The 19,874-nt window shown below is 44.3% G+C and overlaps 1 protein-coding gene across 5 annotated transcripts in view; it reads right to left on the bottom strand.

The window, feature by feature from the left end:
* Positions 1 to 747: 747 nt before the first annotated feature.
* LOC128301458 (FH1/FH2 domain-containing protein 3) overlaps positions 748 to 19,874 on the bottom strand; it is a 31,218-nt gene continuing 12,091 nt past the window's right edge. The window contains exons 3-11 of one of the 5 annotated variants that reach the window (XM_053037953.1): positions 11,717 to 12,125; positions 10,541 to 11,298; positions 9,730 to 10,347; positions 9,001 to 9,566; positions 8,772 to 8,918; positions 4,465 to 5,279; positions 4,153 to 4,392; positions 3,782 to 4,083; positions 748 to 1,697 (exon numbers count right to left, since the gene is read on the bottom strand). In XM_053037953.1, the coding sequence (XP_052893913.1) occupies positions 1,624 to 1,697; positions 3,782 to 4,083; positions 4,153 to 4,392; positions 4,465 to 5,279; positions 8,772 to 8,918; positions 9,001 to 9,566; positions 9,730 to 10,347; positions 10,541 to 11,298; positions 11,717 to 11,937 (3,741 nt within the window). In that variant the 5' untranslated portion in view covers positions 11,938 to 12,125 and the 3' untranslated portion in view covers positions 748 to 1,623. Of the gene's footprint in view, positions 1,698 to 3,230; positions 3,357 to 3,781; positions 4,084 to 4,148; positions 4,393 to 4,464; positions 5,280 to 8,771; positions 8,919 to 9,000; positions 9,570 to 9,729; positions 10,348 to 10,540; positions 11,299 to 11,716; positions 12,126 to 19,874 lie in introns of those variants that run through there. The other 4 variants (XM_053037951.1, XM_053037955.1, XM_053037954.1 and 1 more) reach the window with 4 other exon arrangements.

The raw sequence follows: 19,874 nt of genomic DNA on the forward strand, positions 1-19,874 counted from the left end.
CAAAAAACCCGAGACATGAAAACCTTCAATCTCAGCAGTCATTGCTGGCGTTGATTGATGATCATGATTGATGATGCAGTATTTTTAACTAGTCCCACCAAAGGCGTAAGCTATGAATGTAATGAGTTTCTGGTCCTCAAACTCCCAAAAGAGAACCTGTGTGATTTCCATCGGCTCCTTAGTGCATCGTTTCCATGGTGAACTTTTTAACCCATACGCCAGATGTTTAAAACTTTGCTCTTTCTTCTGTTCATTGTTATTCGTTGGTATTGCATAATGAGACGCATTATCAAACTGTTCCCGTGTTGCACTTTAAACTGTTTTTCATCTCTCTTTTAACCTCGTTCAGCTTGAATTTGCCTACAGTGTAAACAATTGCGAGATCGTTGGTGCAGGAAGTGTGTCAATGTTTACAACTCGTTGATTTGTGAACGATATAATTTTACACGTTATATACCGTGAGGCTGGTGATGGGGTTACACGCTAACGGTGGATATGAAATTGCGAAATAGCAAGCCCGTAGTTTCGAGTTCCCCAGAGCGAGGTAAGCGTGCCAAAAGCGAAGGATTTCGTAACATAAATTATATATTCATTCAAGTCGACATTCCTTTAGAATACAAGTACTAGATGAAGTAATTTTCAATTTTCTCCCAACCAACCCAACAGAAAAAACTTACCACATTTCAATTAAAATTTTCTTTAATTTTCCCAATTATGAACAAAATGCAACACACATCTTCAATGGTTTATAATTTATTAATAGTTCTTATATGTGTCGTTCATTAATGCGGACGTTGTGTTTGCTTTTTGAAATGGACTATTGTGTAATGCATAAACTTTTGTCCAGCACATTTACCCTCCACTGGTGTCGATCTGCTGTCGTTTTACTCTTTCCATTGAATGTTAATTGTTGTATGTGATTGCTAAGTAAATTAATGTTGCTAAATTTGCTTCGGTCTTCTGTACACTGCAACCACTTGCTGCCGTTTGCTGTTTGGTTGGTCCTTGCCTTTCGACGCACGCATTGCTTTTTTCCCAATGAATCTTTGATTTTCATAAGGATTGAGTCTTTTTTGTTCGTTAAAATCTTATCTTTTAACCCATTTCTTGTATCACATTGGCGATGCAGCAAACGGTCGGTTTGGTTTGAAATTAGTTTTAATACGATATCCTCGTTTCGCTCTACACAAACGCCCGATATGCACTGCCAAAGGCCAACCATTCCCTATACTCTATCTTTGATTCGGTCGGTTTTTTTTTCTTTAGCGCCTGGAAAGTATGCAATGGTGAAAGCTTTCCGTTTGCTGGCGGATTCCCTTTTGGTAGTGATGTAAAATAATCTATTTCGTGGCTCGTGAAGCAGCGACAGAGTCGTTCGCACTGATCCCATCCCATTGATGTCATTTCATGCGGAACAGAATGGTCGATGAGGCGTATCGATCTTGGAACATCATTTGCTCGCGGGTGGCGCTTTTCTCACTGGTTTTCTCTATTCCTAAAATTCCGATTGCTTGTTTCTTTTCTTTTACCGACTGAGCTACACACATACACGCGGGTATAACCCCCTCGAGCACGAATGTCCTTCGTCCGTTGTCTCTCCGGGTGCGATGATGCGGCCCGAATTCAATATCCTTTTATTAACGAGGCCACATGTTGCTTTTCCTCCTCCGATAATCCGTTCTTCAACGTGCGTCGTACTGTTGGTGGGACGGATGTCGTTTTTTTTGTTGTGTGAAGTTGTTGGTTGTTGATGCGATGACGGCGATGATTGGCAGCCCAGGATTGTGAAAGCGTTGGACCAAGAAAAATGGGAGACAAAAAAAAATGAAGATCGAATCAAATATGGAACATGTACATAGCTTGCTAAAGGTTTCTTTTTTGTTGGTTTTTGGTCATGCTCAAGCGAAAAAGGGGAAATGGGTGCAACTTTGTGCCACTTTTCGCCGCTTTCATGCAGAAGTCGGTTGGGAAGACAGGTGGGAACGATGGCATTGTCAGTCACTGGATACATGCGTGGATCGTCCATCGTCCAAAGGGTAGGATAAGGACACAGCAGTGCAGAGGGAACAGGAAGTCAAACCGACGATTCTGACGATCGTTGAATCGTTTCATGCTTTTACAAATGCTATTGTCTGGTCGTTCGACAGATTAAACACAACTCAAGACAGACACAGTCGGTAGCATAATTATAAGAGTACTTGATTTCTGGAGGATGAAAGTTAATGTTGAAGAGAGTTATGTTCCACTGAGTAAAACAAAAGCAATTTTATGAATATTATTAAATGTTTAACTTATAAAAACAGGTCACGAATTCTTAACTCAAAGTTGCAAAATTGTAATTTTTTTTTTGAGGGCTTCAATCAACGTATATGAAAGATAATGTTAGTGTATAGTCAATTCTTGACATTTTTTATAGTTTCAGGTCAAAATATGGAACGGTGGTCAAATTACATGACGTACAGTAGCTGTAAATTTGGTTTATTATCGCTTCCAAAAATCAAAATACACGTTATTCCACTATGTAGCTTTCATAAACGCGTTTTAAGGTTTCATAAATAAAAATTATTATCAACAAAAAGACAAGATCCCCTAGAACTTTCCATATTTTTACACAAGTTTCCAAATTATTGTACGGTTTGGGCAAAAAAAAAATCGTGGCGACCTTATATTTATAGCTACATGGTGCAATTCAAGACCAGAGGAAAAATAATTGGTATGTATGAAAATATTCATAAAGACATGAGAAACATGAGTTTATGTATTTATCCTTCCAAACTTCGTTAAGCATAATTCTAAACTTCTTTGAAATGAACTCTTCTTTCGAGAAACAAGAAAGCTTCTAATAATGCCACGCACTGTATGAACACTGGAACATATGAATTATTGAAAAATAAAACAAGGAATTACTTATACGTAATAATATCATGCTGGTGTAATGTACTTGCATAATTAGTATAAAACTTTTCAATGTCAACTAAATAGTAACAAAGGTAACGGACGAGTAGAAATATATTTCGATAAAACATAGCTGAAAACGAACAGAGCACACAGTCGAACACACGCAGGAAGCGAAAACAAAACAACCATGAGCAAAACATTTGGTACAATATTCACCGGTATGTATGTATAATTGCGAACCGATACGAAGGGAAATCATTGGGGTCTGTTTGGAAACGGTCCCCGGTCGGGAAGGTGTCGGTGGGTGCACGCAAACTAAGGCACAACATATAGGTCGGAGGCAAGAGACCCTAACGAGACAAGGAGGAAGGAAGGAAGCTGCTGCGTACTTCGTTAGAGGGGAGGTGAGCTTCCGGTGCGTTCCGTGGTGAATCCTTCCCGCGTTCTAGATCGTTTGACTGTGGCGATTGGGAAGAGTGGGAAAAAGAATGGAAGAATACTCCGTCAAACCATGGTGGACCATTTAGCCATTTTGTTGTTATTGCTTGGTGTGTGTGTGTGTGTTTCTTCAAGTGGCAAACCGAACCGAACGCAAGGATTTAAAAGAGCGCAAGGGAAGTAGCAATCAACCAGGTTTTAGCGGTAGATTTGCTTAATTGTTATTGATTCCTCGGTTGAGACACCTCCCGATGCGTGTGTGTGTGTGTGTGTTGTGTGAAGTTGTGTACAAGTGGGTGAGCTTCACCAGTACGGATCTTCTCACGTTGGTGACATTAAGAAAAAAAAAACAACCAGAAAATAAAGGAAAGAAAAACAATGGTTCATCTCGCGGAATAGGGTAAGATGGAGCATCCACCCTGAGTCGGGCAACGGATCAACTTACATGATTTCCGATCGGCCTGGCGCGTGCGTTTCCGCTCCCTTTGCATCGGTCGTGGAGTGGCCGTTTTGGTGGCAGTTTTTACCAGCGACTCCAATATTTCGTCATCGCCATCGGTGAAGAATTCGTCCCGACCACCGATTACCGTGCCGGAATTGTGCCCGGGACTCGGTACGGTTGGGTGCGAGTTCATGAGCGTTACCGGTGATGCCGTCGCATCACCACGACGCCGGCGCCATGTTAAGGTACCGCTCATTTCGACCTCATCACCACCGGGACCCTTGGTGGGTGTTCCAAGCAGGGTGCTAATAGAAAGACATTGGTTTTAGTACACGTTCATGTCGATTTCTGCAGGAGTTCCTGCCAAAACCTACCGCAGCTCATCATCGGCCCGATCTTCTTGCGTTTTGAATTTGGCAACGTCCACAATCAGCTTGCCTCTAGTCTTGTTTCTCTCTCGATGGTTGGCCTTCTTCTCGATCTGCTGCTGGACGCGTTCGCGCGTCGTCCGGTACTCGAGCGCAAACTCGGACACGATCCGGCAGAACTCGTTCGGGCGCGATTCGGCGATGCGTAGCTGTGGCACACCAAGCCACAGCAGGAACTTCCGATACCTGTCAAAGAAACAGCACAACAACAACCGATTAACGCATTGCCACAGGAACGCAGGCTCAGCAAACCGTTACCTATTCAAGACCCGCCGATGGACAATGTCCAGAATGATAATCCGTTCGGCACAGTCGGCCAAAAAATCGATCAGCTTCTGCTTGAGATGCGGTGCCGTATCGTGTTTGCCGATCAGCTTCAACCGGTCCCACGATGCCTTACACTCCGTCTCCAGATACACGATGTTGTGGGCCAGCTCGTTAAAGTCCGCCTTGGAGGCGCGCGTTATCGGCCCAATCTCGGAGTACAGATCCGTGGTGTTGGCCTGCGATTCCATCACCATGTGGCAGAGATGGTGCAACAGCGAGTGTTTGTGCACCGTGTCCTTCACCTCCGGCACCTTCGCCAGATAGTCGATCTGGAAGCCTTTCACCGGCGCACCGTTCAGGAAGATGCCGATGTTCAGCAGCGTCGAAAGGATACACTTGAAGGTAAGGTTGGACTTGAGCAGCTCGATGCCCTGCTTCAGATCGTTCAACGGTTCCGCTATCTCCTTCTCAATATTCTCAAAGTCCAGCTTGAATGCCCACAGCTTCAGCCGGGCGCCCAGCTCCGAAATCGACGACAGTGTCAGCAGAAACTGTTCGGCCGTACCGAGCGGTAGCTCCGGGTTGAGCATCTGCGCCTCCTGTATCTTGCACCGCTCCTCGTCCGATGGCAGCATGTTCAGCAGCTTGTCGATGCCTTCGCGCGTTACGACGGTCGAGTCCATCTTCAGAATGGCCGCTTTAATGGCTCTCGGGGGAGGCAGCTTCGTCATGGCGATGTTGATCGCGTTCGAGCGCTTGTGGTCCAGGACGATGATTTCCTTGTTCTTGTTCAGCTCCTGTTGCTTCTGCACCGGCCAGGACGGGGTTTTCATAATCACGTTGTTGAAAATGGTGGACGGAACCCAAAAAAAGGGAGAAAAAAGGATAACAAGCAAAAAAAAAGAGAGAAACAGATAACAACAGTTTACTAAATGGTCCCCTTCGGAAGGTGGAGTGATGGAAGAAGGTACGGTTTTATTAAATTTGCGTCCTGTCAGACTGTCCTTACAGAAGCTCAAAAAAGAAAAAAAATCCATTGCGAACATAACAAAAAAAAAACAAACCGGTGACAGTGTCTCACGAACACGCGCATACAAAAAGATGGACGTGGAAGAATGGAAGGACAAGTTAGCGAAACTAAATAAGATGTAAAATAGGCTCATGCATATTTATGAGTGCAAACAGTGCGGTACAGCAACCGGGGCGACGTACTAAAACAGGAAAGTTGACAGCTCCGAGGGGATATTGTGACGGAATAGTGTACGTTGCAAAAAGCGGACCGGTGGATAGTTTAATGTTATGATTAAGGATGAACCTTTTTTTTAGATGTTCCTTTTCGGAACGCTACTACGGATTGCTTAGAGCTACGTTTGATTAAGGTTTGGGTTCGTTTGGTTTTCGTTTTTAATTACAAAGTTATGCATTTTTGATTGTATAATTACATTTTTAGAGCTAAAACTTAATGAACTCACTTTTACAACATATTCGTGAGATAAATCACTCATTGGTGAATAAAACCAACATCAGCTAGATTGGTTTGGAGAATGAATTCAGTTGGATTAGTAACACCGATGGTTAGACTGGAATGGTAATAAATCCCATCAGGATACTGAGACCTTAAACTCGACTACGTGGGAGATGGAATTCTATTCCACCAAGCAGAAGCAAGTGAGATATTTTGGATTCCCTTCACCGAGAGTTGGAAGGGGATTTATATCTACTCAATTGCTAGGAAGACTAACTTCCTTACAATCAAAAAAGATGTACTAATTTTGTCAAAGTTGTTTGACAATCTCTATACGTCACTCGTGACACCGCTCGTTTCCGGTAGAGGGCGCCGTAACAAGACGAAGGAGCAAATGAGCGTTATTACTGTGAGTTAACTGTTAAAATGATCCACTGATCCACTGAGTTCACAGTTTTCAGTATTTTATATGACATCAACCTTATCTAATTTATTGGAAGTACTAAAGATACTAGTAACACTATCCCTACAATGATGGAAAAGTTTACAGAGCTTCTCATACGCTAGAAGTAGAATGTGGAATTTCCCTGAGGTCCAAGGCAGCTGCAAACAGCGGATCGGTAGAATCCAATAAAACATATACTCCATCAGTCTAGACAGTGCTTTGAAAGCAAAATCATAGCACACACATCAAGTATTCCCCCCAAGGAATTTATCTGCCGCACGAATGAAGCAGAATGAAAATTGACCCCACCTTCACCTTCACACGAGAACTGCGTGTGGAAAAGAGTGAGTGTTAACTCTCAACCGTAGGCCAGAGAACGAAGAAAAACCTGGCTCCGGACAGACTTGTTAGTAACTTAATCAATACAGTGTTCGGCCAAGGTGGGCTGCGGGGAATATCAAGAGACAAATAACGGAAAAAATTGGTTGGATAAGAGTATCACATTCATCACTTGCGAGTGTGTGCTGCGGGTGGCCCAACAACTCCGGTTAAGTATATTGGTTACCCAATCAGACGATGATTTCCTGGTGCGATAAATCAACCAAGTCTGTTCCGAAACTTCCACCGGGGGTCGTTCCCTTAACAAATGATGCCTTTCACTAACCTTGCAATCCGGCAAAAGGCTTTCATCATGCTATCTGCTTACCTTCATCTATTTTTAACAAATACTATATCCTGCTCCATATTTTCCACCAGCAATCTTGAAAAGGCAGATGTAAGGAAGGATGAAAGGAACATTTTGCTGTAACTTTTACCCATCCAGCATTGGCGCACAGTGTTCACAGACACAGCATCGACAGGGTTTCGTATGGGATTTATCCCCACTTCGGTACTGCCACAGTAACGGCGAGCTGGTTGGATAGACATCATTGATGCAAGGGAAATCTTTTTCCCCCGGAAATGAAGTGAGACACGTACCACTCGGAAACTTATGGGTTGCTCAACAAAAGCGAAATAAAAAGTGAAGCGAACGTAGAAAAAAAAACACGAACCAAGTGCTACATTAAACAGATCGATTTCGTTTATGGGCGCACACAGTCACAACACAAACAGCAGGATACGAAGGATGCTAACAAAGTGAGTACCACCGCGATGGCAAATTGGAGCTTCGGATGAGGAAATCAAACATAATCATTGCAACAGCAACGATGCAGACAAAGAGGATTAAGGCACGCAAGCAAGCAAGGAACTGCCGGGCTGCTGCTACACTGCCACGTACTAACCCGTACCAAACATCCCGTACGTAAGGTAAAAAGGGAACCACGAAAAAGGATCCCCAATCCTAATGCGGGTTACGTTCGGCAAGGTCGACTAAGCGATTCGGATGGGAATTACATGCAAAGCACACATACACAACACGCTTACACGTACCAGATGGCGGATGGCGAACGGTCAAAAATTAAATGTGATGTTAAGATGGGATTTAGCTCAATTGATGTCTATGGTCTTAAAGTTAAATAAGGCGAGATTAAGGGAGGATTGTAATGTTCCCATTTTCATATTGATCGGGATCCATTTTGTTATGCATTCTAATGATTTGATTTAATGAGTTATAAGCGTTGGAAAACGTTCTTAATATTTAAAGCAATTTCTTCTAGAAAGGTTAATAAAACAATGTAGATGTGTAAGACTAAAGCAACTAATAAATGCCACCATTTTGAATACGCGTTTCAAGCAGTGAACGTCAAACAGCAATACATCAACACATGAGCCACACAACACGAACGAACAATGGGCCGGAAAACTACGGAACCACTCACCTCCTGGTTAGGTCGTACAGAATTTAGTCATGATGGTTGTTTTTTTTTGGACAAACATAGACACACGCGCGCGGTGAGCATGACACGATGATTGAATATTTTGATTGATTTCGTATGTTTGGTTTGTGATTGATAACCGAGCGACGCGTGCGGTATGGTGATACGGTGATAATTTGATTTTGCAGTAATGGTGTGTGCGTGCGGCCGTGTAAACAAATTTTGGGTTGAATGCAGTAACAAAATGGCCGCATAGCAAGTTCGTCCACGCGTGCATGAAATCGAACGATGTTTCGCATAGGCAAAAAGGTCAGATGCCGTCAGGATGGTGTATGTATATATCGAAAGTTTGTGGTTTTTGTGTGTGTGTGTGTGCGTGTTTTGGCGCCATGAACGAGCCGTATGGATAGAACGAGAGAAGGGTAAAGAGAAAGAGATGAGTGAATGGTAACGCTGGTAAGTACACATTAGTACAGTGAGTAGTAGTACTGGTACTACAGTCCCGAGGTGCTTGATGATGGCTGATGACTGTCGCCGTGACTGTCGCTGCAAACGAGCCGGATGCGCTTACCTTTGTCATCAAATCTTTGGCTCGGGACTCGAACAGATGCTCCAGCTTCTGCGTGTCGACAATCGCTTCCGGCAGCTCGTCCCAGATGGTGCGTTGAATGATCGCTGGAATCATATCGTCGCGTACCTCCTTCCAGAACAGTTTCACCTAAACGTGGGCAGGATGAAATCATGACATCAGTAATGTGATCTCTCGATCTCAATCTCAGTAGCAATAGCAAATTACGTACAGTCTTTTTGTTTTTCTTAATGGTAGCCGACCCGTCGAGGCTGTTGAGTTGGGGCATACCGTTCAGCATGTGACCGGGCAGTGGCACTAGGTTGGTGGGTGGCGGACGCATCATGCTCGGTGGTGGTGGCATTCCGTTCATGAGCATACCGCCGGGTGGTGGAGGTGGTGGTACCGCTCCACCAAGGCCACGCGGTGCCAGCAGGTCCTTATCGTCGTCCGAGGTGAGATCGGTAAAGTCCAGATCGCACAGGCTCAGCTTGCGCGTCATGTTCTTCACGATCTCTTCCCAGTGTAGCTCGTTTTCGGACTTCTTCGATTCACCGTTGGCCAGCTTTTTGATGTCGTTATCCACGCTGGGCGATCGCGAGATGTCCTTGTTGCTTTTGCTCTTCGCCAAACCTTCCTTCGCCTTGGAAATCAGTCCGGACATGTCACCGATGCGGGGGTTCTGGGGTTTCTCTTCCTGTGGGCTAAGTGGCAAACAGCTGAGCTTCTGCGTCAGATCTTTGACCGTATGGTCCTTCTTCAGTTGGAGGATCAGTTTCTTATCTTCGTTGTCCGATTCTGCTAAAATGCAAAGAGTAGTGTGTGATAGAGATGATGTACATGAAGGTCAACAAAAAAGCGGAGTAGTAACGCTTGCGAACAATGCAAAAAGGTTAATGAATGCTCCAGTCTTGAGTGGAGCAGTACTTTGATGGTGGAGCCTAGTTACAGTACAGCTTACCTTGAACCGGTGGGAGATCTTGGCTTTTGACGTCCATATGACTACCGTTCATGGTACCATTCGTCCGTTCGTAGCCCGCATTCGTGCCGGATCGCCGATGGTAGCTCGTGTCTGAGGAATCCTTACCGTTTGTTAGCTGCTTACCGTACGCACTCATCGAGTGGCTCGGGGGCATCGGGGTCTTAATGTTGGGACTTTTATTCTCATCGTCCTGTTCCGTACAGCCGCGCACACTTCTTACGCTATTACCATTGAGATCTACCTTGTAACGGTCGGAGGCCATGCCATTGGAACCACTGCTGGCATGTTTGTTGAGCAGCAGGTTACGACTATTGCGGTACTCCACACTATCCAGCAATGATGACCCATTGATGCCCGTCCCGTTGCCATTAGTCTGAGCGATACCGTTTATGTGCTCCGTATGATTAGAGGGTTGTTGCTTGTGCAAAATCACAGACGAGGTTAGACCACCGTTCAGCCGTAACGTAAGCTTATCTTCTTCGTGGATGGTAGGCGGTGCGAGCAGCGAGGAGTTCGTAGATGTTCCAATGCCCGAACCGTTGGTGAGTCCGCCGGATCTTCGGTAGTGGGCGCCATTCCAGTGCACCGCAGTGTATCCTGGACGATCGAGCACATCGAGCACGCGACAAACACAACACACCAACGCAAACGTAAAGTAAGCATGCACAAAGAAGTACATTAACACAAGTTAGTAACAATGAGCTTCGTCTGCTGCATCACAGGGCATGAATGATTAGCAAATAAAGCGAATTCCAAACAAACGCAATCTCTACTAACGATTAGACCTTACCATTATTGAGGCTGTTTCCGTCCTCCGCAGTAGGAATGCACCCGTTCTGGAATTGGCCGAGTTCCTGCTGTTCGCGAATTAAATTCTTCTGCCGCTCGGCCCGTTCCCGACGTCGACGCAATCCGGGCGTCACGCCGGTAGTGTCACGGGATGGATCGTGATAGCCGGTACCAGGGAGATGATCTCCACTGTGCGCCGAGCTGGAACTGTCCTCGTCCTGTTGGCGCTGTCCGGGCAGTTGCAATCCACCGTACAGCTGCACCGGTGCTATCGGCGGTGGCAATGGGGGCGGTGGTGGAGGTGGTGGACCACTGGGTGGTGCCGAGTACATGGGGAAGGCTGGCAAAGGCGGAGGCGGTGGTGGAGGTGGTGGGGGAGGTGGAGCCATGGAAGGAGGTTGAGGTGGAGCGGTACCCGTGCTGTGGCGGCGCGATTTCCGTCGATCGGTCGTATCGTTGCCGGTGGAACGATAGCGAAGTGTCTTGCGGACGGTATTGTCCGGTATGCGTATACCGTCGCACTCGCCGTCCTCGAAGCGTAGTACACTCTCGTACAGTTGCAGCTGGTCAAGCAGATCGAGATCCGTGCCGGGACGGGACATGTACCGCTGGATGATGCCCTCCATGCCTTGCTGCTCGAGAAAGTCACTCTCGTCGTAGAAACTGTCCTGATCGCTCAGCCCCGAGAGGGTTTTGTTGATCAGTGACGTGGCGTAGATCAACAGTTCGGTGTCGGCATTCTCGTAATCTTTGAGTAGCCTGGAACAATGCGTAAGGAAGTTTTAAGTAAAGAACTGTGTTCAATTTTGAAGAATTATGACCAGAGCAAGGGTAGTACTACATAGATAGAGATATAGAGATAAGGAAGACCTGACTTCTTCGCTTTGTTCTCCATTAAATTCCAGCTGCTTCAAGTAATTTATTGCAGAGTCGTACTCCCTGCTCTACACAGTCATAGAAGACCAGGTTTTCTCAGTAAATGAGACGTAAATGAGGCTTGGGAATCTTTGGAACTATAGCTTGAATTCTAGACAAGAAGTTAGTCTTTTCGTCAATATTTAGGAATAAAGTTTAACAAGTCGCTAATAGAAATTAATACTTGTGTAAGCAATTTTTAGGTAAAATAGTGTAATAAAGTCTCAAATTGTTTTTTCTGGATGGACCTTTATTTACTTACCGCATGATGTTGTTCCACGGGACAACTGCCCGGGCCGTATCCATGAACCGGATGGCGCTAACGAGCAGGTAACAGTTGCCCTCGCAGTACTCGACAAAGACGAGCAGCAGCTTGAGTGCGGTCTTCACCACCAACCGGTACCGGGAAGCGATCAGCGAGTACAGCCACTGGATGGTGGGCGAATGCTTCATCACACCGTTCATACCGTCCACGTACAGCATCACCTGACCGAGGGCACGCAGTATGTAGTTCTGGTAGTTCTGGTCCGCCTCACTGCCAATCTGCACCAGACAGTTAAGGCCCCCGTGGGCGACGAACCCGTGCACCAGATCCTTGTCCTCCTGGAAGATTTGCTTCAGCGAAAAGAGCACCCGTCGCAGTTCGCGACCTTCGGAGGAAAGTAGCTTTTCTGAAATTGGGCAAAGTATTACGGAACAAAGCGGCATTAGATCGTTGTATTGTTAGAATATGGCGTTCAAAGTCACACTCGCAAATGTGATAGTATGTCTTGTACGAAGGTGAATGTTTTTGACACAGGAAGAAACATAAATCACACCTTATCCGGATCGCAACGAGAGTGAGAGAGGACATTCAATACATCTTTACCAGTGGCGTACTGTCAGTGGCGTAGCAGCAGGCGAATCGGCAATATCAAATTGACCGATCAGTGCCGCTTTGAACGCAGACCAGTAAAGACATCAATCATCCGCACCGGTCGCTATTTCAGGCAGCCTACTAGCCACCCGAACCGGAGTCCCGGACCAATCGACTCCGGTAAGCTAAACGCGGATGGCGCCAGGCACAAAAAGATTAGGAAGAGAAAGGATTGCTTTGGGCAGTGTGGGGCAAAATTTGCCAAGCGCTTGTTAGTTTGTTTGTCGCAAAGGTGACGTTCGGCACAAGGAAGTGGCATCTTGTGTTTTCAGCACAAAAAGCCGTCTAGGTGATGCATCCACACGAACCACGAGCGCCAACATGGACCAGCCGTTCAACAAACGGGCTAAGTAAAAAGCGGAAACACGGAACGATTCCACCACGAATTCAGCTGCAAACCGGCGTACGATGGCGCTATGCCCGCCGGCTGTTCGTTGCTGAAGAAAGCATAAACACATTTATGCTCTTGATTGAAAGGGCATTTATGATGCAGCAGGGCGATAGACGGGCGGGCAGGTTGATGTGTAGCCGCACAATGTCTTGTCGCGCATTGTGTGCATGACGCGTCGTCGTGCCCGTCGCCTGTCGGTGGCTGAGATGGTTTTTAACTTTACGCAACATACGCGAACGCACCGAACGGGAGTACCGGAGCTTTTGCGTACGCATCAATCCATTTTGATTCATTATTAAATTATACACGTTATTAGATAAGAGTAAATTGGACAGCTATCGACCGGGTCGGAGGGTGATGACGGGGGGCAGAATCCAACAGCGTCACGACATAATGCATGCTGGTGTTATGCGATATGTGAGCGTTTTCGTTTTCCGATGAGAATTGTACCAGAGAAACAATTGTAGGTGATGTATTTCCCTTGTTATTGGGTAAATCTGATCAAGATGTGAAGTTTAATGTATCTTGAGGAAAACGAATAACTGTGGATCTTTAATTTGAAGAATTAAGACTCTTTAGATATTTTACAATCATTATTAGACATTGATATCGAAAATGATCGTAGATCTTGTTCAACATGAGAAGATCTTGACTGTCATGCTGAATTATTATTTAAAAGTCAACATTTTGTATTTTCTAATTAATTTATATGTAAAGAAAAGTTGATTAAATATGAGACATATACCAAGAACTCTGCAAGTCTTTAATAGCATAAATCAATTGTAATATAAAATAAAAGGGTTAAAATTTCAAATATTTGAAGATATATAAATCTTTGTAGAATCATCAATCTTTAAAAAAACACTTAACCCATTCGAGAGTAATTTTAGAGATTAATGAACCTTCACGATAATAGTCGTCAGAGATGTTTTGAGAGTTGATTCCTGGTTCGAATGATTCCCCGACTCATATGAAAGAAAGATATCAGTACTTGGTAAATCTCATATGTATACAAACTATTTTTACAAATCCTCAACTTTCATAGAATGCAGATAGCTTTGAGAGTAAGCATTCGAATGTCTTTAAATTGGAGATTCATATGAACGACTCTTTCCCAAACAATTCATCAAGCCCAACACCAATTTCCCGTGCCAAACTCGAGCAGGTCGAGGTCCAAAAAGAAAAGGGAATCATTTAAAGCTAGCTAGTACTTTCCGTTCAAAGTCACTTTAATAAGCTCATTAGCTCGGTTAACGTCCGCATGCCCCACAAGTAGTAACGTTTGCATCGATCTTTTCTGTTTTTTTTTTTGCCTTTTGTTCACCAATAAAACAAACATAAACTTAAAATGAGTCGTTCTAAATTGGGCTGTATTTATAGGAACATTCGTGCGATGATGTTCTTTTAATTACCGAATCGTCCGGACCGTTGGCACGTTTACTGCTGAACTTATTTGATGCTTCGTTTCCCACACAAACACACACACACACTGCATTAGAAGGGGGAAAATGAGCTCCCTTTTTTTAAGAACTCGTTTGCATCGTTGGAAGCGGTACGCATGAAGCTAGTTTTCGTAAAACAACAACCGAAACCGAAAGCTCGGAAACTCGGATTTCCTATCTTGACATCACGATAAAGCGTAAAAGGCAAAATAAATACAGCCAGAAACAAAACCAGGCCCGATTCGTTAGACCTTGATCGTGAACTTTACAACCGAGGCGCACATCAATTTCATCGCCACGGCATCACATCGGTTCGGCTGCAAAACTGAAAGCCTTTTGCGGGCTAATACATGGAACGAATAAACCACCGACTGTCAGTTTCGGTTTCGATTGCCTACTACGATGCTAGGTTGAGCGGGTCAATCACAGCATACACGCATATAGCACCGTGGCCCGGCAGACCACTAATCGACAATGACCTTATGGAAGAAAGCGGAAAACCATGTATCACCAATCACCGCTGATGGTGCGTTTATACGAAGGCAGACGGCAGACGAGATGCCAACAGATGCAGTGCTACGTAGGAGTATTGAAGCAGCAACAAAGAGAAGAAATAAACATGCACACACGAAATTCCCTCTCGATGCAGATTAGACCGGAGAGGGAATTCAACCCTTGCGCCGTCGATGGTGTGACAAGCAACCCTTTTTGGCATTTTGGGGGAAGGGATGTTTGTTTCCTCTGCACGGGTGCGGGGTGACCATGGCGGTGGAGTTTGATGGTGGCAAAAGGTTATAAACTTTTATGGCATCTTCTACCGAAGTTTTGTAAGACGGCGCTTTTTTCTGACTCTCTTCCGTTTCGCTTCCACCCTGCGGCCCCTCCCTAACCGCACCGAATCGCTTTTGTGTGTTTATGGTTTTGTGGACGAACTGTGGTTTCAATATCATTTATTGAGCTTTTTCGAAGTGGAGCTTTACTTCCCATTTTCGCTTTTCATTTCCTGCTTGGTCGGTCGTGTGCTTCCCTCGCATATGGTGTAAGATGGGTAACTGTACCCCCTGGCGAATGTCATGGTAACCGATTCGCACATAAAACCACCAGCAAAATGACAACGACAAGCCCGCACACAACAAAGTCCTAACCTGTCGTCAACGTGTCAGAGATGATGGCGCAGCCTGACGGACACCGGAAGCATCTGGCAGCAGGGTAAATCCGTTGCGATTTGCGTTGAGTTTTTGGGATGTCAGCTAACGATGAGGTCATAAAATAGCAGGAAAATCGAGACTGAAATTCGCTCCCGCGTGGAGGAGAATCTTGCGAAGCTGTGTTAGGGCAGAACGCGCCCGTGGCTTCCAGAAGAACATCAACCGTAAATGTAAGTTTATTTTCTTGAAGCTATTTTATTGAAGTAAAATCACAAAACTGTTAAAGTCACTTGCTAGGGAGCAAATATAATGCTCGTCGAGCTGACGGATACAACAAGGCACACCACTTCCGGTACGTTGTGTGCAACGTTCACATCCCTTTGTGAGGATTTGCCATCCCCGTGCATACAACGTACGAGTGTGTGTGTGGACTCTCATAAATAAACAACGGAATCACACGGCTCCGTTGACACACATTTCATCTGCTGCCGTCTTAGATTCTGCCCATTATTTGCGGGCCGTTTTGCCATTCGCGAAGGTTGTGAAATCACGCTGCCCTGTGCATGAAACCTGCAGGCAGTGTATGTGTGTGTGTAGGTATGTCTGTTTACTGCATGATTATAACCTTTGGATTTGTTTTTTTTTGGCCCGTCGCGCTGCTCAGACCGGATTGGATGAAGAAGTCGTGACAACGCGTATGAATGAATTATCTGAAGAAATTACAACCTTGACCGTTATTCTCTTTGCTTCCTTCTAAAGGTGATTTTGCTTTATACAGTGTGTGACGTCACTATACGAACACGAAGAAGTTTAAATGAAGTGCAAAAGTTGTCGCAAATTAAATAATATTTTTAGGATACATAAAGTAACTACTAGAAATTATATTAAAAATAATCTTTAAAACTTATTCACAACATTAACTCAATTTTACATACACCTCTGCGTAGCATAACTCGACAAAAAAACAAGAAGCTTAAGTAGAATTTTATCATTTTATCTCCAAAACCTTGTAGTGTTCGTATTGATATGTGGATATCAAGATTAAACATTGTTTCATACTTTATATTTTGCTAGAATATCATTTAGATCTCTTCAATGTTTTGACTTATTCTTGAAATAACAACTACCCGTAAAGTAATGACATTCACTGTATTAAATTAGTAGCCCTTACTCGTACTGTGCGCATATTCAAAGGTAATGAATTAAAGATATCTTTTAATAAATATTCTTCTTGACAAAAGCCTTAAAGTAGCCCGAAGCAGATGTGTTTCTGAAATATACCCGGAATTCTACGGTTTCCAACAGACGCGTGCAGAATATCAACTAGTTTCGGCTTGACCTGAGACCTTCTTTATGCTCCAGGATGTTTTGTTTTTTTTTCATCTTCTTCAGATGACTGTGTATCCTTCCAGGGGCTGTTCGACACAATTTCAACCGATTGCTGATCGATACACAGTCCCACACCGCCACTGTTCCATCATAACATCACAAACATCCGGCCACTGTTCCAAGTGTGATAATCGATTTTTATGTATGAAGTTGAATGATCCACCTCTGGCACTTTTGATTAGTTCGAAACCCTCGCTCCGGATCGGCAGGGCGGATAACAGCCGATTGATGTCGGCATCTGGTACCACAGGCGAATCGATACGATTCCGAACCGAATAGGCTCGGGGCATTCAAGTGTGTATCCAACATTCTGCACAGATTCCTGCGTCTCGAGAATCTCCCGGGCAAGAGCCGATCCGGCTACGGGTTACGTCCAATAGCCGTTAAATGATCGACCGAAATTCCATCCATGTAGCCAATATACACTCACGCACAGACATTCCTGCACGTCAGCGGAGAGCATGGCGGAGACATCGCCGAATGACTTATGCGATTCGCGCCTCAATCTTGCGGCGAATCTCAGAACATTGGCTTTTGCATCGGTGGCGCTGAACCGTCAATTACGCTAGAATTCGAGCGCAAAAGCCACCGCAGCTGAACGATGTTCGTGTCTCGTTGGGTCGCACCATAAACAAGGGAGGCGCAAAGCATAAACGAGCCCAGAATATTGAACATTTCGTTTCGCATTTGTAATTTTGCACACACAGCCATGATAATATCGGGTGTGCCTGCACCAGGCAGTGTCGCCTGCTTCCCTGAACGGTGCTGGTTTGCGTTTCAACGATTCCAAATTTTGGTGACACAAAAGGAACACACGCGGCGAGAGGGCAGCGGAACAGGGATACGTGAGTGGAGCTCGAAGGAAATTGGCGGATTTCTTCATTCAGCTGGCACATTGACCTTGCATATATGGGGGCTTGGGGCTGCCGAGCATAAGCGTATTATGTAAATCATAAGAATGGCAAACGAATTCACATGCCAGATAGGGGAAAAGGATCGGGATTTCACCATCATAAATACATTTTCCTTATGGTGTGGTTGAAGATTTCGGTTTCCATTTTGCGCTGGTTCACAATTTCCTCGAGGATGTATGGATATTGAAATTTTCCAACGCTCCTACATGATTTGTCTGCTGTGCGCCCAGCAGAACACACCCAACGGAAACGGACGGTCAACTAACAAATGCTCGAATGGAGCAAATAATTTGTCGAGTATTTGTGACATAACTTTTCGGATTAGTATTTCACATACTTACGAACCGCACAAGCACCCCACTTGGGTGGTTCAATCGATATTTCCCTTAAGCGGATCCTGCTGCGCTCATTCGCTGTGAGTACAGCGATGTGTGTGAGTGTGAGGGAGTGTTTTTTTTTTTGTTACTTTCCCAAATTGCCTATCTATCTCAAACCGTCAAGATCGTCACGTAAAATTCAATCAATGTGGCTCACAAACAGGGCGCGATAAAATAAATTGAGCTTCAAATGGGCTGCATCCGAGCTGCCTAAAAGCCTTTCGAAATTCGCGTCGAGCTGTCTAGCGAACAATAAAGCGGTTTAGCGAAGGGTTTTTCGGCGTTGTTTTCGTCCGTCCGTTCGTCCGACGCGCAAAGGTTCGAACGCGTTCGCGTGAATGTTGAAATGAGCATCAACAACAACAAGACAAAAAAACACCGTGTGCTGCAAAGAATCATTTTAGGTAATCCTTCCTAATTTGAGTGATAAAATTTCACCTTTCCACAGCCGGGAACACAACCACTGTGGGGAGGGAAGGTCGTTTTGAACAAAAAACTTCGCCCCGATCGCGGACGGAACAAGAAGGAGGTCGTCCGAAATGGGCGGCAATTCCTCATCCAAAATGTGTCCAACGGCTGGGCGCACACCGTGCCGGGGAATACGGTACCACTGCCTAAGAAGCGAGCCATTATCGGCAACGGACGGGATTGAAGGGCACAACTTTCACGCCTACCGAGAGCGGGCCACCTCGCGAAGGTAAATCGGTTTGAAAATGTCCAAGTTCAGCCGATACTGGAGCGACCTTTGGCGGTTTCAGCACGATCGTGTTAGATCGAGTTGAATGAACGGACTCAAGCATAAACAAGCTCCTCATTCCGATTGACTTCTTGCGGGCCAGGGAAATGGGAGTGAAAATCACTTTCATTTTGCATCATAAAGAAATATGCTAACAAAGGGAATACTATTGAGATAAAAAATTCCTTCTCGAAGGTGATAATAATTTAAAGAAAAACTAACAACATTGTATTATTATACTCATTATTAGGCTGCGTTGTACTGTAAACTAGAAGTAAACATTAGATAACATTTTATCAAACTTTTTTAAAGAACTAGAATTAAAATTAATTAAACACTTGGGAAAAACAGAAATACTTGAAAAGAAGAGATGAATTCAATGTAAGTAACAAATTTCAAAGCAACATTTGAGAGCTTTTTTACGACAGATAAGGAATATGAGACCATTTCTGTATTTTTTTCAACTGTTTACAGTATAAAGATATATGTTACTATTTTCTGAATTTTAAGCAAACTCAAATGTATATACAAAGCTATTTGGAATCTACATTTACATGAAAGATTGACATGTTCAAGCCAAATTCCACTTTAAGCATTAAATATTCCAGCCCAACTTGGTAAGAATTGAAAAATGATCTGTGATCTAGGTTTTTTAGGTATTTGAATTTGAATCTTTGTATCTCAATGATGTTGTAGGAAATTTTTGTATAGGTTTAGGACCTCCTGGGTCACTTTCACCCCTGGATCTCAATGTTGTTGACATTGTTGTATTAACAAGCTGACATTTCTATTTTGCAAGATGATATCGCAATCGGAATTCGGTGACATCGGCCTAGTTCGCATTAAATAATTTTTATATTTCCTTTACGTTAGCTTCGTCCTACGTGCAGTCTCAAGCAGGGATAAGAGGTGGAACCTCATCATCATCATCCATTGCAGTGTTGTTTGTGGTGAAATTTACCCCATAATACACATTTTAAGTACATAACTTCCTTAAAAATTCTTAACAATATTTAATATTTTTTCATTATTTCATTATGTTGTACTCCTAGCAAAAAGTTCTGTTAAAATACAACATTTTGAACGTTTCAAGACCATTCACACCCC

The sequence above is a fragment of the Anopheles moucheti genome, chromosome 3, assembly GCF_943734755.1.
Source record: "Anopheles moucheti chromosome 3, idAnoMoucSN_F20_07, whole genome shotgun sequence".
NCBI lineage: Eukaryota > Metazoa > Arthropoda > Insecta > Diptera > Culicidae > Anopheles > Anopheles moucheti.